Genomic DNA, 27,575 nt, shown 5'->3' with positions numbered 1-27,575 from the left:
GACAAAGTGTACCGTCAGCCTCCCGACACCATCAAGTTCACCAGTGTCACGGATTCCCTGGAGATGGTCTTAGCCAAGCATAATGCAGAGACGATGAATAAGGTGAGTCTTGGGTTGTTAAATAACATATCGGCACTCTCAAGTTAAACCTCAGAGGCTAGAAAGAGTTCTAGAAATATATAGATTACCAGTGCACTAATAATGCTGCAGCTTATTCTTCTAAAGTAATGTGTCAGTTTTTTAGATGTTGGTGTTTGTTGATGTGGAAACACAGCAGGAATTGATGCCTGTATATTTACTCAAGTAGAGTTAATATTATAATAAAATAGAATGTAATTCGTGCTGTGTTTTCTGTGATTTTAGCTCTGTGTTCTATGTGTTTTTACAAGTATTCAACATGTTTTGGAGAGCAGCATTAATCTCTTCCTGTATACTTTCTAGCGTTTATACACTGAAGCATGGAATAAAGATAAGACTATGATTCATATCATGCCTGACACACCAGAAATCCTACTATCTAAGCAAAACCAAGTAAACTACAGTCAGGTGAGTAATCTCAAGAGCTGAAAGGATGAAATAATCTATGAGAAGTACAATATTGTCATGTCTCACTTTTCAAATACTATTATAATGTTGTCAATCTGTTTATCTTCACAAGTGGCTAGCTCTGTGGCAAAAATCAAGGCTGTTATTTTGCTATATCTAATTTGCGATTTTAAAATATGTTAGTATATTACAGTAGACTAAATGTTTTTTCCACAGCATGGAAATAAAGAATTTAAATATTAGAATATTCCCTTCTTTACCTTATCCAAATTATTTCCACTTTCTAAACATCTATCATAAAACAGCAGGATTTGGAATCTGTATTTGTTAATATTTTAGAGAAGGTAGAGCCATGTTCAAGCTTTTAAGCTATCTGAGCATTAACAATATCATGTAGGGATTTTTTAACGTAATTGTGCTTAACTGAATATTTTCTGAATTTTATTTTAAAAATTTTAATATTTTTATAACAGAAGATGTACAGACTGGCTTTGGAGGAATCAAAGAAGAAGGGTCATGACTTGCGTTTTGATGCTATTCCTATCCAAGCTGCCAAGGCATCCAGAGAGATTGCCAGTGATGTAAGCAAGCTTTTTATCATGTCTATATGACTTTAGTAATGCAAAACAATCAGAATTTTAGTTCCGTTGTTTCTAATGTAACATCTTGCATTTATAGAATACACGATATTGCCATCTCTACTGAGTCTGCTGTATACCTTTAGTGTATGAAAGGAGTGAGCAGCCTTTATTTTTTATATATGAAGCATATATGAGGTAAACTGCAAAATATATGAAGTGTATTGCAGTAATAAATAGGAAAAATAATCTGAGAATCAATTCTATGCCTACTCAGGTGTTTTGACTGATGCCCTTGGGATATTCAATAAGATGCTCGATCAGGCATATGATTCTGTGATAGAGTTGATTAAGTTCACTTCTAAATCAAAATAGGAAATAAACCGTTTAAAAATATCTCCCTAAAATAAATACATTAGCAAATCAGTGTTAGAAATTCTAAATTGTTGTCTTTTCTATAGAAAAATGCTTTTGATGGGATGTCTTACTGAAATTAATAATGACTGAACACAGAAATAAAAATGTGCAATGATTGTGAAGGTTTCACTTCAGATTGAGTACACATCACTGAGAGTTAGGGGACAGCATTCTTCTTGGGGATTGTTCAATGTTTGCTAAAGGTCCACTTTGTGAATGTGTTTTGTGATAAAGGTTTAAAAAAGGTAGTCTTTACATTTTAATCTTAATATCGAAGGGATTTGGAATGGGAAGTATGTGACATTAAATATTTAGTTGATGGAACGTATGAAACAGTTATACAAAAATCTATAATAAAATATTGCTGATTATGCTGAACTGTATGTACCATTTTTGATTGAAAATTGCACTATGTGAACATAATTGTACTTTATTTCAGTACAAGTACAAAGAAGGTTATCGCAAGCAGCTKGGGCACCATATTGGAGCRCGCAACATAGAGGAYGACCCCAAGATGATGTGGTCTATGCACGTAGCCAAGATCCAGAGTGACAGGGAGTACAAGAAAGCCTTTGAGAAGACCAAGACCCACTTCAGTAGCCCCGTGGACATGCTGGGAATTGTGTTGGCAAAGAAATGCCAGGAGCTGGTCAGCGATGTGGATTACCGGCACTATCTGCATCAGTGGATCTGTCTGCCAGACCAGAATGATGTTATCCATGCTAGGAAGGCCTATGATCTACAGAGTGATGTGAGTGAAATGTTTAACTTGTAATACATAAGGAAATGTATTGTCTTGTAAAAAGTAATTTTAAAAGATACATAAAAAATATAAAATAATTAAAATTGATGCTGTAATATAAATATATAAAATAGACTATAGAGAGTTAGCCAATTGTATGCCAGTTATGCTGTGCATACTCACAATTATTTTAATATTTATTCACATCTGCACATAGCTGATGAACTTTCAAAAATTTTCAGGCTGTATACAAATCAGACCTTGAATGGCTACGGGGAATAGGATGGGTTCCTATTGGTTCCATGGACATCGAGAAAGTCAAGAAAGCTGGAGAAATTCTGAGTGAAAGGAAGTACCGTCAGCCACCTGACCAGATTAAATTTACTAGTGTGACTGATTCCTTGGCCATGGTCTTAGCTAAGCATAATGCTGAGATAATGAACCAGGTAAGTTTTGTGTTTGTTGGTTTTCCTTTGTTTATATATCAATATACTATTATATAATATTTATTTTTATCATGTTACACATTAAGACACTTTATAAAGCAATATATTTTCTTCTTTTCTAGCGATTATACACAGAAGCCTGGGATGCTGACAAAACCTCAATTCACATCATGCCTGATACACCAGCATTTCTGTTAGCAAAGGCCAATGCAGCTAATGTTAGCCATGTAAGAGCATTTAAATATTTAGCAAAATCATTGAAATTCAGTGAAAAGTATGCATTTGTTTAACCATAGAGATCTTCTTTTAAAATGTCTTCTAGTGAAATGTAGAAATTCCCTATTTTTCTGAATGTTAAGCAGGTGTTTTCCGTCTTCTTTTTTGTAGAAACACTATACACAAGCCTGGGATGAAGCCAAAAAGAAAGGTTATGACATGAGAGCTGATGCAATTCCAATCCGAAGTGCAAAGGCATCAAGAGATATTGCAAGTGATGTATGTTCTTCTTCTTCATTATTTCTTAGTCAGTATGTGAAATGGAATTAAATAACAAGCTACATACCATTAAATATTTATGATAAATCTAATTCCTTTTAGAAGGTTTACTTAAGAAGAATGAAGTACAAGATAAAGCACAATTTCCAGAGCTAACATTGCAATGCAATCACTGATATTAGGCTGGATTTAGAAAGTAATAATGTTCTACGAAATATGACAGTATTAAAGAGCAAGGATATATTAATTATTTTCAAATAAATAAATCTCATCTCATGAAATCAATCCATAAGTGATCAGGAAAATATGAAATAGAAAGTTGTGGGAAAACCATTCTTTTCTGTAATACTCTCTTTTACATTGATCAGTACAAGTACAAGGAAACGCATGAGAAGCAGAAAGGGCACTACATTGGGTGCCGCACTGCAAAGGAGGACCCCAAGCTGTCGTGGGCGGCGCGTGTGATGCAGCTGCAGAACGACCGAATCTACCGCAAGGCCTACAATGATTCCAAGTCCCACGTGCACATTCCAGTGGACATGATGTCCGTGCAGGCAGCCAAGGAAKGCCAGWCACTGGTCAGTGATGTGGACTACCGGCATTACCTGCACCAGTGGACGTGTCTGCCTGACCAGAATGAYGTKATCCATGCAAGGAAGGCCTACGACCTGCAGAGTGATGTGAGTGAGAGTCTCTGCACAGAAGCTTTAGGACAGGAGTGGGAGTGCCTGCCTGTCCGTGAGGGGGCAGGCAGCCTTTCATTCATTTCTTCATATCCCTGTAATCAGCTCTTGTTTGTATGTTCTGAATTCATGTGGCTGGTCCCTTCCAAAGCAGTCGTGCTTACAGCATGGGGCCAGAAGTGTTTTGAGCCCTTCCCATAAAAGAGAAATATGGGTTTCAAATGTCATTTTTGGTCTTATAAAAATATGTAATTTGCAGACTTCTGACACTGATTGTCTTGGAGTGTGTAATTTCAAAAGCCCATTGATTTCACTGCTATGAAATCAAGAGATGCAGAAGAGAATGCAGAGGGCCTCATATGCCAGCGTAAATATCGGGAGAAGCAGTTTGGGGAAAGCCTTGGCCAGGCCCTGCCTGTGCCTGCTGTTCTGTCTGCCATGGCTGTGACCCCTGGTTTGTTTGCAGAACGTGTACAAGTCGGACCTGGAATGGTTGCGTGGCATTGGCTGGCTGGCYGAAGGGTCTGTGGACGTGCTTAAGGCAAAGAGAGCCCAGGAGATCCTGAACGACAGACTGTATCGCACACGGCCGGACGCGCTGAAGTTCACCAGCGTCACTGACTCGCCAGATGTGGTCCAGGCCAAGATCAATGCTCTGCAGCTCAGTCAYGTAAGCTCTCTTTYCCTGTGCCTTCCATTTTACGTGGTGCCTTTTTTGTTTTCCTCACTTCTGTGCTAGACCCTACAGTTCTGTTGACATCCTGATAGGGAAAAGCATAAATTCTCTTCACTGTGATTGTTTAGGTTGAAAGAAGTGCAAATTGGCGTTAGCACAGAGTTCCTCTGCACGTGTTTGTCTGGGTGCTTGGTGTGCAGTGTAATGTCCCTGTGTTTTCCTCCTTTTTAGCGCCTGTATCGTGAGGCCTGGGACAGAGACAAGACGCAGATTTGCTTGCCTTCCGACACACCTGACATGCTGCAGTCCAGAGTCAACGCTCAGAACATCAGCAATGTAAGAAAATAACCTTATCCGCATGCAGCATTATTAAGATAGATTCCTTATGGTCGATGACGTGGTAGCCTTCTGTTCTCTTTCATCATCACAGAGGTGCTGAGGTTATTGGTTATTTGTGCAAATGATTAATGATGACTTTGGTACAGGTTGTCCAAACTGCTTCCAAGAGTAAAGGCCACGGAAGAGTTAGCCCCTGTGTCCTTGAGTATGGAGTCCGAGGAGCATTGGGTGTTTCTGACCAAGTAAAGGCACCTCTGTTGTCTCTCAGTGTCACAGACTGAGCCTCTCAGCCTCCCCCTCCATTCCATTTGTTGGTAGAACTAGAAAAGGAGCAGTGAAGAGAGAGGGTCTCTCTAGGGGCTGTCAGGAAGCTTCACAGCTCATTGCATTTAGGATACTTTTTGTCAGGTAGAAGAGTTGTTTTCCATCAGGAGGTCAGGCCGTGCAGCCAGGTGTTTGAGATCAGAGCCCCTCCCAGTTAGAGAGTCCTGCTGACCTCCAGGTGCAGCAGCATGTAGGGGCACAGCTGACTCTTTATCTTGCCTGTTTGAGAAGCAAATGGTAAATCTGTGCCCATGGTCTGCTTAGCGGGGTGCTGTTGGGAGTTCTTCAGGCACTTCTTTTCATGTTTGGGGTTTTGAGCCTGTGTTACTTTTAAGCCTTGAATTTTCACTAAAGAAACTGATAACATTCCACTCTGTACCTTTCATAGTTATGGGGGGGCAAATAAGCCACCCAAGCAGTAGATTCGCAAGACCGTAGGCTTTAAGCCAAAAAAGAACCAATTCCTTTTCCATTGTGTCTACTAGATGTAAAATGGATGCTTGATTTTGATTGCAGAAACACTATCAGAAGGACTGGGACGAGGCCAAGGCCAAAGGGTATGACTTAAGAGCTGACGCCATTTCCATCAAGCATGCCAAGGCTTCCAGAGACATTGCTAGTGAGGTATAGTCGTCCTGAAAAGTTCTGTTCTGAGTGTCTGTGTGTGTGTCAAAGTGAGCAGAACTGAGAGAGGTGTTCAGTTCAGCTAGAAGCAGTCCAGTGTTTTGCCTCCGTGCGTTACTTTGAAACTGCAGTGAGTCTGTCTGTCTTTCTGTTGCGCGAGAGCCTAGAACTTGCCTGTTGTTAAGTGCTCTGTGTGATGCCTTTGTGAACTTGCAAGGAGTGCTCAGTAACGAAGTGTTACCTGTCAGATACCATCTGTAAAATCGTACAATCAATAAGGTAGGAAGGGACCTGTTGAGATCATCTAATCAAACTCCCCTGCATCCTCAAGGGAGTCACCTAGAGCACAGGGCTGCATCTGGGAAGGGTTAGGAAGATCTCCAGAGAAGGAGACTCCACAACCTCTCTTGGCAACCTGTTCCAGGACTCTGTCGCCCTCACTTGCCAAGAAATTTTACCTTAAGTTCCTTGGATCTTCTGGTGCTTCAGTTTGTGGCCGTTTCCTCTAGTCCTTTCAGTGGCCACCACTGAAAAGAGGCCACCCCATTCTCCTCACTCCCTCCCTTGAGGTATTTGTAGACACTGATCAGATTCCCACCCCCCTCAGCCTTCTCTTCTCCAGGCTGAACAGGCCCAGCTCTCTCAGCCTTGATCAGTCCAGGCCCCCAATCATTCTCATAGCCCTGTGCTAGACTCTTTCCAGTAGTTCCACATTCCTCTCATTCTGGGGAGCATAGAAGTGGACATAGTGCTCCACGTGTGGCCTCACCAATTACAAATGGTTTTGTAATCACCTCTCTGTGAGGGTGTGAAGTGAGGCTGGTGCTCAGAGTGCAGAGGTGTGCATGTGACATGTGCAGAGGCTTCTGCTTCACTGTCATAGGAAAAGCCAGCCATACTTTTCCAGAATCTCTGATTTGTCACCCATGTTACCGTGAGAAGTGTGTGACTATTTGCTTTCTTCTTACATTGATCAGTACAAGTACAAGGAAACGCATGAGAAGCAGAAAGGGCACTACATTGGGTGCCGCACTGCAAAGGAGGACCCCAAGCTGTCGTGGGCGGCGCGTGTGATGCAGCTGCAGAACGACCGAATCTACCGCAAGGCCTACAATGATTCCAAGTCCCACGTGCACATTCCAGTGGACATGATGTCCGTGCAGGCAGCCAAGGAAGGCCAGWCACTGGTCAGTGATGTGGACTACCGGCATTACCTGCACCAGTGGACGTGTCTGCCTGACCAGAATGATGTTATCCATGCAAGGAAGGCCTACGACCTGCAGAGTGATGTGTGTATATTTAGGGATATGGGAAATACTACTCTACTATTTTTGCTCTTTAGAATATTTTATTCCCCATTGCATTGTTTGGTCACAAAGGATTTATCTTAATATTACTTTCTTCAATTTTTCGTTTTTTTTATGTCCTTTGAATATTATGGATTTTTTTTCTGAATTCATAAAATCTTTGATAATAGTATCTACTGTGTTACTGTATGCCCTAAGAAGCCATGGCTTGGAAATGATGAAGGATTTGGCTGTCTCGATTGGACCTCTGAGATAGCAACTCTTTTTTTTATCTTTGGAATCAAATGGCTTTTTCTACTGTATGAAGATTTTCTTGAAAATTTATTTAATGAGCAGGAAGGCTGTATAAGGCAGCATATTATCTGTTGCAGTGGCTGGTAACATGAAAATAGTGATTATTGCAAGCTGATTTCCTTTCTTGGTTTTGCTGTTTGACAATCAAAAGTCATTCTTCTTCTTGCTGTTTAACAGTCAACAGTCATTCTTCTACTGTTTCCCCTTTGGAATTAGATAATGTTAGAATGTTCCTTGGTTTTGCTCCATTGAAATTTATATAATGTGATACTAGTTTAGGAGTTATGCTGTGTACCCGTAGTCCTCATTTTCTCCATAACATTTTACTCCACTTACCATTTTTAACAGCCATTTCTTCCCCCTATATTTACATTTATAAGTTTTAAAATTTTAAAGAAATTAGCTATTTAAAATCAATCTCACAGGTTGTGTTTTGCTTATGGCATTGGTCTTGTATATTACAAGTATTCTAGCTCATGTGACATTTTCTAGAACACATACTGCTTAATACAATTTAAAATAAGTAATACAGACCTTTAAAAAAAATCCTTTTTTTTTTTAATTGACCGTTTCTGATACAGGCTGTCTATAAGTCGGACCTGGAATGGCTCCGTGGAATTGGTTGGCTGCCAAATGATTCTCCTGATCTAAAGAGAGTGAAGCATGCCCATGATCTCCTGAGCGACAAAGTGTACCGTACACCTATAGACAGCATGAAATTCACCAGTATTGTTGATTCTCCAGATGTTGTTCAAGCTAAAGTTAATGCTGAACAACTCAGCATCGTACGTAGCAACTTTTTTATTATTATTTTTTTCAGGGCTAAAAGGAAATAAGGAGAAATCTCACTGCTGAAATATAAAATCAAACAGTTGTATTTTAAGACAATTTTAGTGTTTCTCTAGGTATTTTATTTTTTAGAGATAATAATTCAGGATGGATAAATGTATTTTTATGTTACTGACAAGTGGAAATAGCTCTGTATTTACAATATAATAAACTATTTTAACAGTCAAAATATAAAGAAGCCTGGGAAAAGGACAAGACCATGGTACGTATGATGGCAGACACACCTGCAATCAACCTAGCCAAGACTAATGCTCTTCATTATAGCCAGGTATGCATATTATTCTGATTTATTTCATTTTTATGAACTGGTATTCTGTGAATTTTAGCTTTCTAAGAAATTATTTTTGAACTCCTGGATAAAGGTGTATTCTCATTGTAGTCGGTCCTCACAGAGGGCTTGCAGCATTGCCATCCAGGTGCTGAGGCTTTTTTACAGTATTTAGACATTTTAAAACAAATGCTTGCATTCAGGTATTTAAAAATCATTAATATAATGCATCACCAACATAGTGTTTTGTTGAATTGTAAGAGATCCTAAGGCATATAAATATTTACTAAATTTATACAGACACCCTCTGCAGTATAGCTTGCAGAACCTACATTACAGGTACTGGACATGTTTGAAAGGGAGTAAGATTCATAACACTTTTTTTGGCAGAGAGCAAGAGGAAAACAAAATCATGTGTAATTCATCAAACAAATAGCAGTAAACTATTTGTTCCTTTAATGGCAAATGCCATTTTATTAAGTGTTTTATTTATAATAAACATCATTTATTAAGCATGGCATTCTTCTGTTTTTTCAGAAACTGTACAAAGAAGCTTGGGATGAATTGAAGACAAGTTATGATTTGAGAGCAGATGCAATCCCCATCAAGGCAGCCAAAGCTTCCAGAGAAATCGCTAGTGATGTAAGTGCAAAAAGAGACATGTAGCTCTTCACAAGCTTCTCAAGAGCTATTTCATGATAAGTATTAGTAATTGTCATCTTCCCAAGAGCTATTTCATGATAATTATTAGTAATGGTCGTCTCTGTTCTTTACCTCAGTATAAATACAAGTTGGATCACGAGAAACAGAAAGGACATTATGTTGGAGTTCCAAATGCCAAAGCAGATTCGAAAATGCAGTTTGCCCTGGGCATAGGCAAGGTTCAGAGTGAACTGGAGTACAAGAAGCACTTTGCCAAATGGAAGACCCAGTGCCACCTACCACCTGACATGCTCGCCATCCTGTCAGCCAAGCATGGTCAGTCTTTAGTCAGTGATGTCGATTATCGTCATTACTTGCATCAGTGGATCTGTCTTCCAGATCAAAATGATGTCATACATGCTAGGAAGGCCTACGATCTTCAGAGTGATGTAAGTTAGCTCAATTTCTTAGTTTATCTTACTACTTTCTTCTCTATTATTGGCCTGCTTCAGTTCTAGCTGATGTTAGTGGGTATCTTTGGTTGAATGGCTGGCTTTGCGTTTTATTAAGAACATGTAGTTTATACCACTGTTATTTGTTGGAAGGTTTGAGGTGTGATAAATTTAGACATAGTGCTGATATTGGAAGTGTTGCTTTCCTTTTAAGCGGTAGCAGTAAATGTCGTTATTTCTGAGAATTGCTGGATCATATAGGAGTCAACATGGGCTCTGTTTTGTCTTCTCAGGCTGTTTACAAGTCTGATTTAGAATGGCTGCGTGGGATTGGATGGTTGCCAAATGACTCAGTTGGGCTCAACCATGTCAAACATGCTGGAGACCTCTTGAGTGAGGTAAAAAAGTAGTAACATTTTTTCAAGGATATTCTTTATTTTAAGTGTTTTAGTGCTTAAATACGTGAATATTTCATTTATTTTTATTATAAAAATATAACTGCAATAATTCTACTGTCCAGTATCCTAGTGTAGAGATTTTCTTTCCATGTAGTTTTTTTTCCTCTCCATATTCAGAATTGCTCTGTTAGCTATTAATTACTCTGATCTGATTGTAATTTTGTCTTTTTTTCTCTTATACAGAAAAAGTACCGTACAAAAGCTGAAACACTTCCATTTACTGCTGTGGCAGACAGAGTTGATTATATCACAGCAAAAAATAGTGGTGCAATCCTTAGTGATGTAAGTCTCCTGGCATATTTTCAGACTGTTAACTTAATCTTCATGTTTACATTGTAAGGTTTTATTGATACTAAGAAAAAAAGGATTAATACAAAGGAGTTTAGAAACAGTTTCCAGAAATTCTGACTTATTAGGCAAGAAACTCCTAAGTAGAATAACATCTTGCACATTGTTCTTAGAGATATGAAAAGCCATTGCTAGTTGTGCAATCAGTCCCTTCTTTCAGTCTTGCTTGATATCACAGACGATGACTGAGAATGTGATGAATTTTAGTATTGTCAGTAGGATTGTCTTTCAGTTTTGCTAGTCAATGTGTGTATTAGTGTTGTTGTCAAGGGAAGACTGCATGTATATAGCGGCCTCTACTCTGGCAACCAACATTTGCTTACACCAATATGAACTTGCCCACTTTTTAGCTTTCTCTGTGTTACTGTATTGTATTATTATAGTGTTGTCTCATGTAAACATGAGAAAAGCTGGCGTGCAATTATCTTGCCCTTCACAATATCGTTTTGAGAACTACCCTGTGAGTAGCTGCGATCATGAAATGTCATGAGTTGCCCTCAGTTTATGAGTTTGTGCTTATTTTCAATATGCCTCCCACTGGACAAGAGGGTGAACCCAACTCTTATATTAAGTCAAACGCTGGTAAAAGGATGACGCAGACAATGATCCAGCAGGCAGGCTGCCATGCAGGCATACACAAACATTTGGGCACGTCCTGTATTTGGGAATATGACACGGAGTGTGTGTGTGTGTCTGTGTGCACATGCATGTTTATGTGACTGGGAGGTGCTAAAATGCTGTATTTACTTAGATATCATGCTGAGTAGAGAAACAGGAGATTCCGCCTTCAAATGCCTGAAATGTGCTGTTCTGCTTCAAACACTTTTTGCTGTAGCTGGGCTATTGGCTGTTGATCTTATTAGACCAAACGGCCAGCCTAATTTTGGCTGCTAGGCATTTGTCCCTATCCATCCAGCCATACTGAAACAAGCTTTCAGAATTTCTCTGACAAAATTTATAATTTCCTTTCTTGTATAACTTCATTTTATTAATATATCCATTTGGATGCATATTGGATGTGTCATATCTAATTATTTTGAAAATTCATTTTTCTGCAATATTGGGTTTGATGTTTTGCAGATGTTGTGACGATATTGCAATCATGCATTTTTGTGTTCTAGATTAAATACCACAAAGAGTGGAATGATGTCAAGTGCAACTACACTCTGACAGATACACCACAGCTAGATATGGCCCGAGAGGCAGCCAGAATTCTCAATCAGGTATGTTCTTTCTTTGACAATTTATAGTCACATTAGTAGCTCTATAGGGCAACTTACAAAACTTGCCTTGCTGAGAACAGCCTAACGGAAGAGTTTGTTTTCCTTACACTTTAGTATAGGTCACATAAACACAGTAATAACCATGATTATAGTAGTTGTGAATTCCTTCTCGCTTTTATTTTCCACAGAATTTGTACAAGGAAAGTTGGGAGAAAGAAAAAGCCACTGGTTACCTCTTACCTCCTGACAGTGTGCAGATACGTCATGCCAAGCACTCCCATGAAGTCCAAAGCGAGGTAATGATTTTTTCTTCTCCAAATAGGAAGGGAATGCTTGGAAGCCTTGGAAGGTTAAAAGCCTTGCAAATTCAACACTAGTGTTATAGTAATCAGGAGAGCTTTCGTAACTCATGAAATTCACTCCAAATAATTGTTCTACCTGCGATATTTTGTGTTTTGTGAGTAACAGTGCTTAATGGTCAGATTCTCTTTTCCGTCTTCACCTTGTGCCAAAAAAACTAACTATAGACTTTCATGTTCTATCTATTTTAAATAATTGAAATGATATGCTTATAATGTATAATTCTAGTTATACTTTTTGGAGTTTTCTTCCTTGAAAAACTTTTAAATGATATTCATATTGCATTCTAAAGTTTTGCATAGTGGGTATTGAAATTATTACTAATGGCATTATTGAAGCTATTGAACGTACATCTTAACAAAATCATGGTGCAGATACTTTCAGTAAACTGCCAGTCCTTAGACAATCTCAAGTAATTTGTTAGAAAAATTGGTTACGGATGTTAAGTGTATTTTTTATCAAGGCTTCCCTCGTGTTGAAAAATACTGCTTACTAAAAATCTTAGCATATTAATCTAAAGAATTATGTATTTTGAAGTTGAACACTACTTAACATTACTTTTTGTATCATAACATTTTTTTATTTGGTCATGTGCTGAAAAATAGAGATAGCAGTTGACAAGTCCCTATCTCAATAACAAGATCTCAATCTGTCCTTTCTGTTGACAAAAACACAGCTTTTCACAGGTTAAAAAAAAAAAACAGTAGGCGCAATCTGTGTTGATTTTTATGTATTTCTCCCCTTTTCCATCAGCTTAAATACAAAGCTGACTATGTGAAACAAAAAGGTCACTATGTAGGAGTTCCCACCATGAAAGATGACCCCAAGCTGGTGTGGTTTGCGCATGCAGGCGAGATCCAGAATGACAGACTGTACAAATCAAATTATCACAAAACTAAATCCAAAATTCACATTCCTGTGGATATGATGTCGGTTACGGCAGCCAAAGAATGTCAGACCTTGGTCAGCGATGTTGATTACCGCCATTACCTGCATCAGTGGACGTGTCATCCTGATCAGAATGACTGTATTCAGGCAAGGAAGGCCTATGATCTGCAAAGTGATGTAAGTGATTTTATATACATGCTGTGTAATACACACCATGTTTAGACCAAGCGTATTGTCTGTCATGCATAAGACTGAAAATTGTCCCCTGGAGTAAGTAATTTCTTTCAATTTCTTTTTGCTGTTCAGAATATTTACAAATCTGATTTGGAATGGCTTCGAGGTTGTGGCTGGATTCCTCTGAATTCGGTGGAACACAAGAAAGTTAAGCATGCACAAGAGTTGATAAATAAGGTGAGAAAAAATATTATAGCGTTGATGACTGGCTCTTATTTCACATGCAAAATATTTAAGAAAATTTTTCATCTCTTTGCAGAGAGCATATACAAAAGCAGCTCTTGACAACTTCTCCAAATATACAAGTGTGGTTGACACTCCAGACATTGTTTTGGCAAAGATTAACTCTGTCAATCAGAGTGATGTATGTACTTCTGTTTTTTTAAGAGAAAACTGTTACAATAGTAGGCTTAGTAAATGACTACTTTTCTAGATTATATATTAAGCAGTGTTTATGTATGTATGTTTGCATGTGTGTGCTTCATTAATACTGGGCTTAAGAGGGTAAATAAGATTCACAGTAAAAGTAATCAAAGTGAATAACACAATATCAATCCAAAATAACTTTGTATTTTGTTCTGTAGAAGAGTATTGGATATCCCTTATTTAGAATTAACGTAGATTGTGCATATAGTCAATTAAAATTGAGTCTTGTTCAAAACAAATTGCAGTATATTTTACATATAATAACAATAGCTAAGTTTATGGCAGTGCTACTAATGTTTGCTGATCAGGATATTTAATTTCACTAGAATACTGTGTAGACTTCGTGGTATGATGTGCTCATGGCATTTGCCCGCATACAGTAGGGGTTGGAAGGTGCAGCCAGCATCACATGCTGGCTGTGATATACATGACAATATAACCAAAGATAAAGGTCTGCTTCTGACAGAATGATTGGGCTACTTTATTTCTCTTCTTCTGGGAGTTAACACAGTATCTGTTTATCTGTTTTCTGTTTGTTCTTTTTTTTTTTTTTTTTTTTTTTTAGTTTACTCAAGCAGAAGACGACAAGTGACTGGAGCTAAGAACTGGACTTCAGACGTGTGCTCTTCCGATCAGTCCTGAATTATGGAACTGCAGACATTAATATGATGCAAATATTTGAAAGCTCCAGTGGAGAAAACCAGCCTTTTTTTTTTTTTTTTTTTTTTTTTTTTTTTTAGCTGAAATACAAAGAAACATTTAATCTGGAGAAAGGCCAGTACATTGGATCTGATGACACTCCTGAGCTGAACCATGCCAGAGACATGTCCTTACTGTATAGCGATGTAAGATTTGTTAAATATCTACGTTGTTTTATGTTTGCTTGTTTGTTTTTTGAAAATAATGCTAATTACAATATTAAGCAGTTACTTAGGAGTAGTCTCATTAATTTTACTATGAAATATCTATTTTTGAAAATGTAATGACTGTAAATAGGTACTTTATAGTTTAATCTACATGTAAATATATTTAATATTAAACATATGTGATTATTTATTAGGAAAATACTTCCATAGAAAATACAGTAAACAGTCGTAAAAGTAGCCAGGAATTTTTCACAAGTTTTAACATATTTGTTTAAAGCAAGAATTTGCATTTACGTTTTAATATTTTTGTTAAACTTCTGGATGAGCGCTGTCAAATGCAAGATTACCATTAAAGAGATCAAGTTTAGTGAAGAAAGCAGAGAACAGTTTGCATTCACATTAAATTCCTTTCCTGAGTTGGCACACTAGTTCTGGTTCTCTTACTGACACTAAACAGTTGGAATCTTTTACATTTTTACATTTACTTTATTGGGACTGTTCTTGGAGCAAAGGACTACTGTATAAAAGCAGTCATATCCCATGTGAGTAAAAATGGTAGATTCAGACTTTAAATATTTTGTTAGTTTGTAATATTATTGTAATATTAATTCGTTTGTTGGAAACTAAAATGTTCTTTTTTTTCTCAAAACCTGTATGTGTTTTGTTCACTTAGAAACTTTATAAAAATGCTTGGGAAATCAGTAAACCCATTGGGTATACTTTGGATGAGAAATACATTCCTCTTGTTGGAGCTAAGCATGCAAATTACATTAATAGTGAGGTTAGTATAAATTTTCCATTCTTTCTCTCTTTTGCTATGTGTTGTCAGAGTGAGTTTAACCATTGTTGCATAAATATTTTGCAGCTTAAATATAAGGAAATTTATGAGAAGCTGAAAGGCCATTACCTGGCTGGGAAGGATATTGGTGACTTCCCCGGTGTCGTTCACTCGCTAGCATTCCAGAAAATGAGGAGTGCGGTAAGGAGAGAATTAATCTTCCTCTAATATTTTCCCTTTTCAGTATTTTACTTACTCATATTACACATAAATAATGTCTTTAGAATAAAAATTGTAGTAGTAGTAATAGTAGTAGTAGTACTATTTTCAGTACACCTGTGTTTCTTGAATTCTTGTTTTGTACCTGGGTTGCATAATTGAACTTGAAATGCTTTAGGACATGAAGAAGGAAATTATTCAGTGATTAGACATATTAGAATAGGATAAAAATACTTTCATCTATTTGATTGTAAGAATCTGAGCAGTAAGAAGTACCATATGCCTTGGTATACTTCTGCTTTATTAAAAAACTGTCAGTTTTGTTTCAGATTTGTATTTAAATGTTATTTAAATGTTCTGTTATCATCACTGCACCACAACCTGTTTAGCATGTTGTGCTGGGCATAAAGTTATTCTGCTTCCAGAAAATATCTTCACTTGCAAAGATTTCACTAAACTAAAACCACATTTTGACTTCTTTTATCTTGGAGTCTTAGAAATTTTTACACCAGCTATCTAGTCTGCAGAAGGTCATTCTTGCAGCATCCCATTAGAGTAAAGGGTGGTTAAATACTAAGTCTTCTCATTTAACATTTTCTTCTACTCAAGCCTATGAGAGTCCAGCCATTAATTCCCTAAACTATGCCTCAGATTATTAACCTCTATCCTGTTAGAGAAAAGCATTCCAGTGAGAGAAAAACGTTATTGTTCTTCTTACTTTCTCCCCAATCTTTTCTTTTCTAGTTGGCATACAGAAAGAACTATGAAGATACCAAAAAAAATGTCCATATTCCAAGTGACATGATGAATCATGTGCTAGCTAAAAAATGCCAATATATTCTCAGTGATCTAGAATACAGAAATTACTTCCATCATTGGAATTGTTCACCTGAAGAAAACGATGTTATTCAAGCCAGAAAGGCCCAGGAGATTCTGAGTGATGTATGTATGAAATTTCATTTATTTAACATCTTACTACCATTTTATGTTGTTTTCTAAAGGTATTTAAATATGAAATACTTTCAAGTATTTTCAAAGTATTTGAAATTGTTACGCGTATTCCTAAAGTGTACAGTAGACCCTGTAGCAAAAATTACATTTTTAGAATTTTCTTTGGGACATTTTAATGCTCTGGTAATTTGGTTTAGTTTCACTTGTAAATTTTGTAGGAAAAAAAAAATCATTCAGGTTAACGATGAGATAGGCTAGTGTTCTTGTGCTTGTATATAAATGTCCAAATAGTTTGTAGTTACTGAATGAGCTTGGATCAGATTCAGTGGTAATTTTCTGCTTTGCCTTTGCACCAGAGAATACTGCAAGGAGAGAAGAAACATATTCTACTTTCTTTAAACAGAGCGATTATCTTCTGAACTGATTAGTCTGTTTCCCTCATGCAGGTGATATATAAAGATGACTTGAATTGGCTGAAGGGAATTGGATGCTATGTCTGGGATACTCCACAAATCCTGCATGCTAAAAAATCATATGATCTCCAGAGCCAAGTAAGCATATTTTCCTCAAATAAATAAATACCTGTAAGAATGTCTTCCATTTATTATTTGCTGGGACTGATGTTTCCCCCAGTCCAGAGCAGAATGATATAATTCCTGTTACATCAGAATTTTTTTTTCAAAAACTGTATAATACTGTTCTTCAGTTTGATCTCTAGAGACTCCATCCACTTTCATTATGGAGGGAACAGAAAAACTAGAGAAAAGGCCATCACAGTTTTGATTTTTAACAGTGAAAAGATCTGTGCACAGTATGGCTCAGGGAGATATACACATAGTGTATACATGTATACATGATACACATGTATACATGATGGTATCTCTTGACTTGTTGGGAATACTTCTAGCCTACTATGCAGTGATATGTAATTTTCAGAATGCTTCAGTCCATACTTGTTATATATTCAATATTTCTACATTGCCTATCACCTTTAAGAATCTTCTTGACTGGCGCTTCAGTTGTTCAGAACTGTTAAGGAAGCTGACAGATAATTTCTTGGTCGTTTCTTTATCATTGATGTTTTGTTTGTTTGTTTGTTTCTCTAGATAAAATACACAGCTGCAGGAAAGCAGAATTTTCAGAATTTTGGTGTTGTTACTGATACACCTCTTTATGTGACTGCAGTGCAGAGTGGTTTAAATGCTAGCGATGTGAGTCTCTCCTCGTTTTTCTCCTCATGTTTCAATTCTCGGGAGCAAAGGGAAAAGCAAGTTCATTAACTCTCTTTTGCCCTGCAGGTGGTATACAAAGCAGATTACCACAAAACTAAGGACAAGTATACGACTGTGACTGAAACAGTGGATTCTGAAAGGGTCCAAAATTTGAAACATCTTTTTAGCAATGTAAGTGCTCTGTTTTATTTTGTTTTTTTGTTTGCTTCTCTTCAGTATGTGAGTGTGGGGGACTTTTATTTGTTCATTTTGTTTGAAGATAAGCTCCCAGATACAGAACTTACTAAAGCCAGTGATAACCTTCTGCGTTGCTTCAGTGTGGTGCTGGTACTGTATTTCATAGAAGGGGCGTATTTCCTATCTGTAGTTCAAGTTTTGTTAAAATGCATACATTAATAAATGTATTCCCTGAAGAAAAATGTACCAGAAACAAGGCCAATTCTTATATGAGATTGAACAAAAAAAACCCGTATAAATGGCCTTTTGTCACCCTTCATGTATACTTTTAAGTCCGGTAGGAGAATATCCTAAATAAGTAAATTAATCTCTTGATGTCAGGTAATAGTGTCTAAATAAAAAAGGAGGTCTTTTGGTTTCTATTACATTGAGAAGAATTTTCAAACTCACAGAGACTTTATTTCTCTATAGAATCTCTACAAGGAAGCCTGGGATAAAGTGAAAGCTACTGGCTATATTTTGCCCTCTGATTCAGTCTCCTTAGCACGTGCAAAAGAACTGAAGCATAATGCTAGTACAGTAAGTGAATAAAATATATATATTTTTTAATCAGATGATTATTTCTGGCAGTGAAATCCTGCATGCCTTGCATATGCCATAGGTATCAAAATGATTCTTAAAGTTGTCTTCTATGTTTAATTTTAAATACCATGCATATCTTTGGATAGAAAATTTTCAGTGATAATCACTTGAATAACAGTTAATAGTGCTTTGCTGCTTCTTTACATGGTGGAAAAATCCACATTTTATAGTAAGAGAAATCATTTCTTGAAAATACTGGTTGAGTTTTTTCAGGTCTATGTTTCATAAATGTCAAGGTCACAGAAAGCACTAAGTTTTATGTATTTTCTTAAGTTATGCTTTTCTGAGCATAGATTAATGAAACATACTTTAATGAACAGAAGCTTAAAACAGGTCACCATCTTCATAGATACCTTTAAATGAAGGAGCTGGAACAAAAGAGAAATAAATTGTTTATTTCAGCTTTTTTATTTAAAAATCTCCTGGCATCTATTGTTATTTTTTATAGCATAGTTATGGCATGTTTTCCTTGCAGTTTTAATAAAATAGAAAACTACAATCTTGCTCTGAAGAGCTTTCTCTGCCTTTCTCATATAATTTGACCTTAACTGCATTCTTTACTCACTGATGAATTTGGTTCCAAAAAATGATGTTATTTTGTTTGGAGTAAGTTATTTTGTTGCCCTTTTTTGCATGTGCTTAGGTAAAATATCGTGAAGAATATGACAAGTTTAAAGCGCTGTACACACTACCCAGAAGCGTTGAGGATGATCCCAACACAGCAAGGTGCCTGAGAGTTGGAAAGCTTAACATTGATGTAAGTAATTTTTAATGTATATTTTCCTCAGAAAGTTGTACTTATCTTATAAGGGGATATTCAAAGAACCACATTTATTCTCCCAGATAGCATATTTCAATATGCATTTGGCAGTGTTCAGTATTTGTTAAATACTGTATCACACTTACAAAGGTGTTTTTTCAAGTTTCTGACTCGGCTGTTAAATCATCTGCACATTAAGCCTTTAATATAAAATGAGTATGTTTAAAACAGGATACTGCTTAGTTTTCATGAGTCCCGTGAAAAGCTGACAGATCTTATTTTAGCAATCATTAGTATGATTGGCTGTGAGGTTCCCTGTCTGCAAATTATTTTTAGATTTTTTTAAGCAAGCAAGTTTTGAATTTTAGTCATAACCATAGTGATGGCTTTTCAACAACCGTTCCATGAAAATGGAATTCTTGACTTCAGCAAAATTTGTCAGCATGTATTTTTAAGTAGTGAATGCTTTGAATATTTACCAGCATCATTAATGTATTGTTTATACTCTGCAGCGCCTGTACAAGGAAGTCTATGAAAAGAATAAAACCAAAATCCACATTATTCCAGACATGGTAGACATAATTGCTGCCAAAGATGCACAGAAGAAAATCAGTGAAGTTGATTACCGCACACATCTTCATGAGTGGATTTGTCTACCAGATCTTCAAATCAATGCCCATGTTCGAAAAGTCACTGATCAACTTAGTGATGTAAGTATGCAAATAATATATTCCTGGCTCACTTTTAAAAAGAATTTTTTATTTATGCTGTTAGAGGAAATGACTTTGAAAAAAATCACTTAGTTAAACTGAAACATTGAAGAAAAATAAGGTAAGTCATTTCAAAGTAATTGCTTTGATTTTCTCAAACCAAAAGAAAATCAAAGTAGTAGAGACCTTGCTTGCTGTGGGTGGCTGTTTTAGACTCACTTTAGCTGTAAGAGGTTAGATCATAGCGGAAGTCCCTCTGCTGATTGTTTCTTTATTCTTATACCGTAGGTGGTGTATAAGGATGATCTCAACTGGCTGAAAGGCATTGGCTGCTTTGTCTGGGACACTCCTGAAATTCTCCATGCTAAGCACGCATACGACCTTCGCAGTGATGTGAGTCACAGCTGGTTACATTAGTCCTGCTTCTTAATTTTTTGATTTTTTTTTCACACTATTATATGAAATGGATATGTGATATGGATATGGATAATGTGAAAATAGTGAATGATTTATCTAGTCCAAATATAATTTGCAAAAATGTTATATATCTTTCTCTTGAATTTCTTTCTGCAGATTAAGTACAAATCTAATGCAGAGAAAATGAAGAATAGATACACTGTGGTCATGGACACCCCCCTCTATGTCCAGAATGTCCTCAGTGGCATGAATTTGAGTGAAGTAAGTGTTTGTATCACATCTCATTTACAGTATTACATACACCATTACCTTAGAAGTTCAGAAAAGTAACATTTAATATTTTTAATTATTTCTTGCTGATACCCACAACTCATTGCCTATGCCATTATAAAGATAAAGAACACAATCAATACAATCAATAAATTGCCTAAATAAGAAAAACTGATTTTTTTGATTTTTTTTGAAAGATATTCCTATAAGTGTGCAAATAATATGTACAGTGAGAAACAATGACTATTATGACTCTCCTCTATTTTTTTCCCCTTTCTCAGACTATCTATCGTGGTGAATATTTACAAAACATCAAAGGCAAAATGACCCCTACCGATAAAACAGTAGACTTGGATCGGGCAAAGCATGCACACAAAATACAGAGTGAAGTAAGTATAAAAATTCTATTTCTAGCAGGATACCAAAAGCAATAGGCACATTTTTCTCCTGTATGATTGATGCAAGTTCCTAGTTCTTCTGCATCTTTTTCTTTTTGCAAGTCCAGAGACTTCTCTTATATTCAAGAAGCAAATTATTTAAAAATTAATGTCTTCTTGTAGCTTTTCAGATAAAAAAGCCAGAAGCTTTAAAAATGGAGTGGGAAGATGTCCTCATTTAATCTAATCCAATATCCAATTTGGATAATGGATATCTAATTATTTAGAAGTTTGGGAAATATTTTGCCAATTGTAAATACTTCCATACAGCTGTTGAGTAGTCTCAGCTATTTCACATGATTCTCATAAACCCTCTCTCCTTGCAGAATTTGTATCGCTGGGCTGGTTTGAAAGCTTTGCCTACTGGATACAGTCTTCCTGCAGATACTCCAAACTTTCAGCATGCTAAACATGTCCAGTACATTGGCAGTGATGTAAGTAATGTCCTTCTGCAACATGATTTGCAAGGCAATATTGCAAGGAATATTTTCAAGGGAAGTTTTATATTGAGCACAGTTGTTTGAGACATTAAGTTATTTCTCAGATATGAGACTGAATGTCAGAGAGGAATGCAGGTAGGACAGTTCCACGTTGGTGGATGAACTGAGGGTGCCCATGACAAAGGCAGTATCCTAAGCAAGCAGGGTACAGTCCTACACTATCTAGGAGATATTGGGCAGAGCAGGTGTTGATAACAAGTAGCATCAATAGTCCCAGACAAAATAGGTGTGGAACCAGATTCAGGAGCCATCCAGGGGGATCCAGTCAGGAGACGCAGGAAACAAGGCCAGAGACAAAATGGGAAATAAGGATGCAAGGTCCAAGGTATATCCAGAAGACAGGGTTAGAACCATAATTAGAGGCAAGCTAGCTAAAATGTAGGTAAAACCTCCATCCAGGAAATGAGGCTAGAGATAGGGCTGCATATAGATCCATTTACAGCACATAGCAGGCAAGGACTGAGGCCCCAGGTTAAACTGGGCCAGGCAATTAAGACCTATTAGTGCATTCCAGGCCCTGCCTTTGATTATGTTTGTCTTAACAGAATTTAAATGTTACTCCATTGTTATCTGAATAAATTAATTTCAATATATAATTTTCCTCAGCTACTAATATTTTATTAGATATGGGAAAAAAAAATATTTACCTTAGGCCACATTATAAAGATGAAAATAATGGTGATGCCCAGGTATTTTAAAGACTCTGATACTGCTAAATCTCACTTAAGTGGCTCTAAAATTTATTCTTTATGCTGCATAAATTACTTCCAGAACTACAGAGTAAATAAAATCACAAGCAAATTCAACTTTTGTGGGTTTTTCTTCTATCTAAAAATTTCTTTTTCCATTTTGTAGCTGAAATACAAAGAAGCCTATGAACACATGAAAGCTAAAGGCTATACTCTGGGACCTAAAGATGTTGGGTTTGAAAATGTAAAGAAAGTGAATCAAGTCATTAATGAGGTACAGTAAATATATATGTAAGGCAAGGGATCGCTGATCCAAACTTGGAGTTGATCTGCATGGCTTTTTGAACTTCAACCCCAAATTTCTATACTCCTATAAAACTGTTACCATAAAAGTTATATAGAAATTATTGTATCTTTATGCCAGTGGGTCTGTATATTTTTAGGTCTACAGACTATAAATATGTACTCATTTTCTTGGTCATTGACTTCAATAGGGTGGAGGTTATACATATGCATTTAAACATTTGTAGGAGCAGAATCTCATATTTCATATATATTTGATATACTACTGTAAAAAATGCTACAAACAAAGAACGAAGTGCTAGTACTAAAGAGAAAAGTACTTGCACTTCGCCAACCCACTCACTGTTTTACGTTTTTATGTTTTAACATGTGGAATTCTGTCTCCTTTGATATAGAGGTTGTATCGGGCAACATACCACAAGAACAAGGACAAGATTCATACCACTCCTGACACACCTGAAATCCGTCAAGTCAAAGCGACACAGGAAGCTGTCAGTGATGTATGTCTTTATAACATTTAAAAATTGAATAGATTTAGAATATTCAGCATGATCAAACATGTGAAATGTTACTTTTTTCTTTTTCTTTCAGCAAATCTACAAGTCAGATTTCTTTAGGATGCAAGGACACTTGATTTCCCTGCCATACACACCCCAGCTGTTGCACTGCCGCTATGTTGGGGACATCACAAGCGATGTAAGCAGCTTCTGTTGAGATACTGGTGCCTCATTGTAACAGGTCGCTTTCTGCTGTACTCATTCATGTTCACGTGCTAGCAGGAGTTGAATTTGACTTTTTATTTGCATTCTGTTCTTTAACACTTCGTTAAAGAACAAGAAAACAAAGTAACAGACTTCGTGTTTGGGGACTTCCCAATAGCTGGGATTAGTGATCCCAACAGTTAACTTTTGATTTCTCTTCTTTTACCTTCCATGTAGAATAAGTACAAAGAGGATCTGATGTGGCTGAAGGGCTTAGGTTGCTTCCTGTATGATACTCCTGATATGGTCCGATCTCGCCATCTGCGCAAACTTTGGGTGAGATTTTTTTTCTGAAAAGCATATGTAACAATTATGGATTTACTGAAGTGCATGATAAGTACTTACAAGAAATTAAATCCATAAAAACGCATGAAGACCTCTAACAAAATTTCTTACCATGGAAGTAGGTAGTTACTTCAAAGTACCAGAAGAAGAGTATGATTTTTTTTCTATTAAGTTGCACTGTAAAAATGTTTACTTCTAAGAGTAATGGCAGATTCCTAAATGATACTGCTTTTATTTTTCAGTCTAATTATGTATACACTGATAATGCAAAGAAGATGCGGGATAAATACAGTGTGGTACTGGATACTCCTGAATACAGGACAGTTCAAGAATTAAAAACACATTTGAGTGATGTAAGTTCTGTATTATTTTTGATCATCTTTTTAAGTTATAAGTAAAAAAAAAGCTCGGATCCTCTCACTAGCTTTCTTCAAAAGTATAGAATGCAAAGTTGTGATTGTTTAGATGCTAAATGAACATCTGTAATAGAAATAATTAATGGACTTGTTTTTTTCCAGCTGGTTTACAGAGCTGCAGGAAAGGAGCTGAAGACAAAGTATACTTCCATCCTTGATACACCTGATAACTTAAGAGCCAAGCAAGGACAAAAAATACAGAGCCAGGTAACAAATTTTTAGTGAGAAAAACCATCCTGGATGGGCTCCCTCTTGACACTGTATTGAAATACAGCAAAAATTTCCCAGGCCATTTCAAAACAATATACAATTCCTAAAAAGTACTTTTGAAAATGACTGTTCTTTCTTTTCAAATGACCACTTCTTTATAACGGACATGTCCAGCTTTATCTGTCTGAAATAGAACACTGAGTCCTGTCATAGTTTTGTTCAAATTCTCTGAGAAAGTCCAAATTTCAGAGAAATAAACACTTCTATTCATCCATTTTTGTCTACTCATCATCAGTTCTTTGTTTATGTAAGACTTTAACTGATTTGTTATCTACAAATTTTGTTATGTTACCTGCCAGAGAGAAACAGATACCTTGGACAATTTTATCTAAAATTAGATCTGGATACAGAGCAGAGAAGTCACTAAAGCCACATGCATATGGCATTTTTATTTGTGAGTGTGTCGCTGTCATTTAGTAAATATCAAGAGTACTGATAGAGAAAGATAAACTGAGAGAATGTTGAAGGAGAAAGGACACATTACTTTCTCCTGTAAGTTATGTTATAAGTTATGTGGTTATATATGCATTGTCAACTTAAAATCATTTCTCAAGGGATAAAGTAAAACTTACTTCAAATGTATATTTATGAGTTCTTCTCTTCTTCCTGCAGTATTTGTATGTGGAGCTTGCCACAAAAGAGAGACCCCATCACCATGCTGGTGGTCAGACTCCAGCTTTTACCCATGCAAGGCATGTAAAGGATATGGTTAGTGAGGTAAGATTCCTGCTCTTTTGTTTGATACTGCTATGCTGAGCTATTTAGAAATTTATTTCTGTTTTTAGTGATAGATTCAAGGCTCAAAACTGTTTACTCTTTGATTTTGTGCCTTTTATGCTTAAATTCCACATTTCCTAAGCTAACTTGGTAAACCAATGCACTTTTTATGCATTTCAGTATTTTATAAGATGCATTTTTATTTAAGAGCTTGTTGTAGAATCTAAGGGATATGGGTCATGAGACTCAGAAATAGCTGAAAAGCTGATCTTGTTTCCCAGTGTTTTGAAAAAAGCACTTCTTGGGAGTGACGTCTTTGGGTATTCAGTGTAGCATCTTACCATAATTATAGTTTAATGAATGGTTTTGAGGTTAAAATGTGTAACTTGTCTTTTCTGTCTTGTTGTCTCTCCTTAGAAAAAATATAAAATCCAGTATGAGAAGATGAAGGACAAATACACGCCTGTCGTTGATACTCCAGTCTTGATCAGAGCCAAGAGAGCTTACCTGAATGCTAGCGATGTATGTAGCCAGGAACACTTTTGCTTTTTTTTTTTTTTATTTTATTTTTTTTGTAAGAAAAGGAACAATAGGTAGAATTTCATGCAAACAGCAGAATATCTTAGTCCAAGTGGATCCTGCACTTACGTCACTCCATTTATGGATATATTTCAATTAGATATTACTGAGATTAGTAAATCTCAGATTGAGGGCACTGTAATGCTTGCTGTCTGTCTTTCCTAATATTCCTTTTAATTTTCTTTTGCGTGTAGACTTAGGGCAAAGGAAAAAATAGATTCAGAATAAATTGTTTACAAATGAAATCGTCAAGTAGAGCAGATTAGAGTGAAATGATTGATACTGGAGCCAGAATAGAATACATCAGAATATGTCAGATGTCTTTATCTCAGTTAAGTGTGAGAAATAAACTTGTATCTCAGTGGGAACTCATGCATAGAGAAAAAAGTTTATCTGACTTGCTGCAAGTAGGGATTTGAGAATGAGATTAATTTCTCCTTTGAGTGAGGAATAGTGCTTTATGCCTTAAGGCAGTGGCTAAAAGTAGACTACTCATTAGTGAGACTTTTGCTATATACTTCAAATTGCATGTTATTCAAGAGTCCCAGAAAAGCCTGAGTGGGCATGTCCTGGGCTACTGTTTTTGTAGATTTGTCCAATTGCTGTCCTAAAAGTGATTTAAAGTTCTGTAAATGAATGTCCCAGTTCTTTTGCACATTTGAATTTCTCCCCAGAGATTTGCCCAAACTGTGATCTTCCTGTTTTCTTCTAGACTGGGATATGGAGGAAAGGATGATATTTTTTTTCTGCATAATGCAGCCCTTTTATTCTTTTGGAAGGTAGCATGGATGTTTTTGCTTCAGTCTGAAAGTAAATAGGGCAAAGTTTTGCTTTGATGGGCAATTTTCACCGTGATTCTCAGTCATAATGTAATTGATTTTAGGCAACTGAATCCTTTTGAAATTCTATAGGACTTACCTGAAGATGTTGAAAGGCAATATAGGCCTTCAGAGATAGGATGTTTAACTAAAACAATTCCTGACAGGTAAATATAATATCTTTTTTCATATATTTCATGTGTTTCATGTGTTATGTTTCTTACCAGTTGCGCTACAAAGAAACCTTTGAGAATGAAAAGGGGAAATACCACACTGTGAAAGACGCTTTGGATATTGTCTATCACCGAAAGGTCACTGATGATATCAGCAGTGTATGTATTCAACATTTCCTAATTTCTCTTTGCCAATTAATACTCTAGAATATACCATTTATACTATTTTTCTATTTGATTATTTCAAACAATCAGAAATACATCATTAGTACTATTAATATTAAATTTTGTCCTTCAGAAGATACAAATGCAGGTAATTCACAGTCTCATGTTTTTAGTTATGATATTTCAGAAATAGGGATATCTTAACATTGTATGGCTGATGTGTTCTGTTCTACAATTGTTTTACTTCATTTTTTACTTATTTTTGTAGGTGAAATACAAGGAAAACTACATGAGTCAGTTGGGAGTCTGGAGATCTATTCCAGACCGACCAGATCATTTCCATCATCGTGCAGTCACAGATGCTATTAGTGATGTGAGTTCAAGTAGATCCTAAATTTGAGAAGCTAAGTGGAGTTTTATGAAATAAAAAAAAAAGTCCATATGTCTTAAGAAAATTGAGAGGTTATCAGTGAAAATGAAGAAGTGATGTTTACTTTTGCCTGACAGATCTGTGAAATGACAGAGCAAATCAAATAGCTAAAATTTCAGTCCAGTTAAGACTACTCCATTAATTTCAATAGTGGTATTTGCTGTAATAAAAACTTGGGTTATTTTAAAAAATAATAAAAAAAAAAAAAAGTTTCTTCCTGAGATTTCTAGTTAGCATGTAGTCTCCTGGCTGTGCGTTGAGAGGCACGTAAAATCGTGGGAGGTGTTGATTGCGATAGATTGAGTTTTACTCTGGATGACCTTCCTTGGTTGTATTCAAACCAATGTTGATTTTTTTGAGAGCTATAAAGCGACCCATTAATTGTATAGAT

The 27,575-nt window shown here is 36.3% G+C and overlaps 1 protein-coding gene across 1 annotated transcript in view; it reads left to right on the top strand.

Moving 5' to 3' along the window:
• Nucleotides 1-27,575, top strand: part of NEB (nebulin) — a 103,603-nt gene that overhangs the window by 41,773 nt on the left and 34,255 nt on the right. Inside the window, exons 57-103 of the mRNA XM_026052142.1 lie at nt 8-102; nt 442-546; nt 1,020-1,127; nt 1,981-2,292; nt 2,526-2,729; nt 2,852-2,956; nt 3,117-3,224; nt 3,593-3,904; nt 4,374-4,577; nt 4,815-4,919; nt 5,763-5,870; nt 6,848-7,159; nt 8,053-8,256; nt 8,484-8,588; nt 9,126-9,230; nt 9,368-9,679; nt 9,976-10,080; nt 10,324-10,422; nt 11,610-11,711; nt 11,900-12,007; nt 12,825-13,136; nt 13,266-13,370; nt 13,453-13,557; nt 14,360-14,464; nt 15,159-15,266; nt 15,351-15,464; nt 16,227-16,424; nt 16,880-16,984; nt 17,540-17,644; nt 17,732-17,836; nt 18,314-18,421; nt 19,128-19,241; nt 19,757-19,954; nt 20,243-20,347; nt 20,528-20,632; nt 20,923-21,030; nt 21,405-21,512; nt 22,434-22,541; nt 22,966-23,070; nt 23,162-23,266; nt 23,509-23,607; nt 23,859-23,969; nt 24,135-24,239; nt 24,915-25,019; nt 25,437-25,541; nt 26,644-26,748; nt 27,023-27,127. Coding sequence (XP_025907927.1) covers nt 8-102; nt 442-546; nt 1,020-1,127; nt 1,981-2,292; nt 2,526-2,729; nt 2,852-2,956; nt 3,117-3,224; nt 3,593-3,904; nt 4,374-4,577; nt 4,815-4,919; nt 5,763-5,870; nt 6,848-7,159; nt 8,053-8,256; nt 8,484-8,588; nt 9,126-9,230; nt 9,368-9,679; nt 9,976-10,080; nt 10,324-10,422; nt 11,610-11,711; nt 11,900-12,007; nt 12,825-13,136; nt 13,266-13,370; nt 13,453-13,557; nt 14,360-14,464; nt 15,159-15,266; nt 15,351-15,464; nt 16,227-16,424; nt 16,880-16,984; nt 17,540-17,644; nt 17,732-17,836; nt 18,314-18,421; nt 19,128-19,241; nt 19,757-19,954; nt 20,243-20,347; nt 20,528-20,632; nt 20,923-21,030; nt 21,405-21,512; nt 22,434-22,541; nt 22,966-23,070; nt 23,162-23,266; nt 23,509-23,607; nt 23,859-23,969; nt 24,135-24,239; nt 24,915-25,019; nt 25,437-25,541; nt 26,644-26,748; nt 27,023-27,127 — 6,479 coding nt within the window. The remainder of the gene's footprint in view (nt 1-7; nt 103-441; nt 547-1,019; nt 1,128-1,980; nt 2,293-2,525; nt 2,730-2,851; nt 2,957-3,116; nt 3,225-3,592; nt 3,905-4,373; nt 4,578-4,814; nt 4,920-5,762; nt 5,871-6,847; nt 7,160-8,052; nt 8,257-8,483; nt 8,589-9,125; nt 9,231-9,367; nt 9,680-9,975; nt 10,081-10,323; nt 10,423-11,609; nt 11,712-11,899; nt 12,008-12,824; nt 13,137-13,265; nt 13,371-13,452; nt 13,558-14,359; nt 14,465-15,158; nt 15,267-15,350; nt 15,465-16,226; nt 16,425-16,879; nt 16,985-17,539; nt 17,645-17,731; nt 17,837-18,313; nt 18,422-19,127; nt 19,242-19,756; nt 19,955-20,242; nt 20,348-20,527; nt 20,633-20,922; nt 21,031-21,404; nt 21,513-22,433; nt 22,542-22,965; nt 23,071-23,161; nt 23,267-23,508; nt 23,608-23,858; nt 23,970-24,134; nt 24,240-24,914; nt 25,020-25,436; nt 25,542-26,643; nt 26,749-27,022; nt 27,128-27,575) is intronic.

Source organism: Nothoprocta perdicaria, unplaced genomic scaffold (assembly GCF_003342845.1).
Source record: "Nothoprocta perdicaria isolate Ctin4 unplaced genomic scaffold, notPer1 scaffold_84, whole genome shotgun sequence".
Classification (NCBI taxonomy): Eukaryota; Metazoa; Chordata; class Aves; order Tinamiformes; family Tinamidae; genus Nothoprocta; species Nothoprocta perdicaria.
This window is presented reverse-complemented; position numbering and strand designations above follow the sequence as displayed.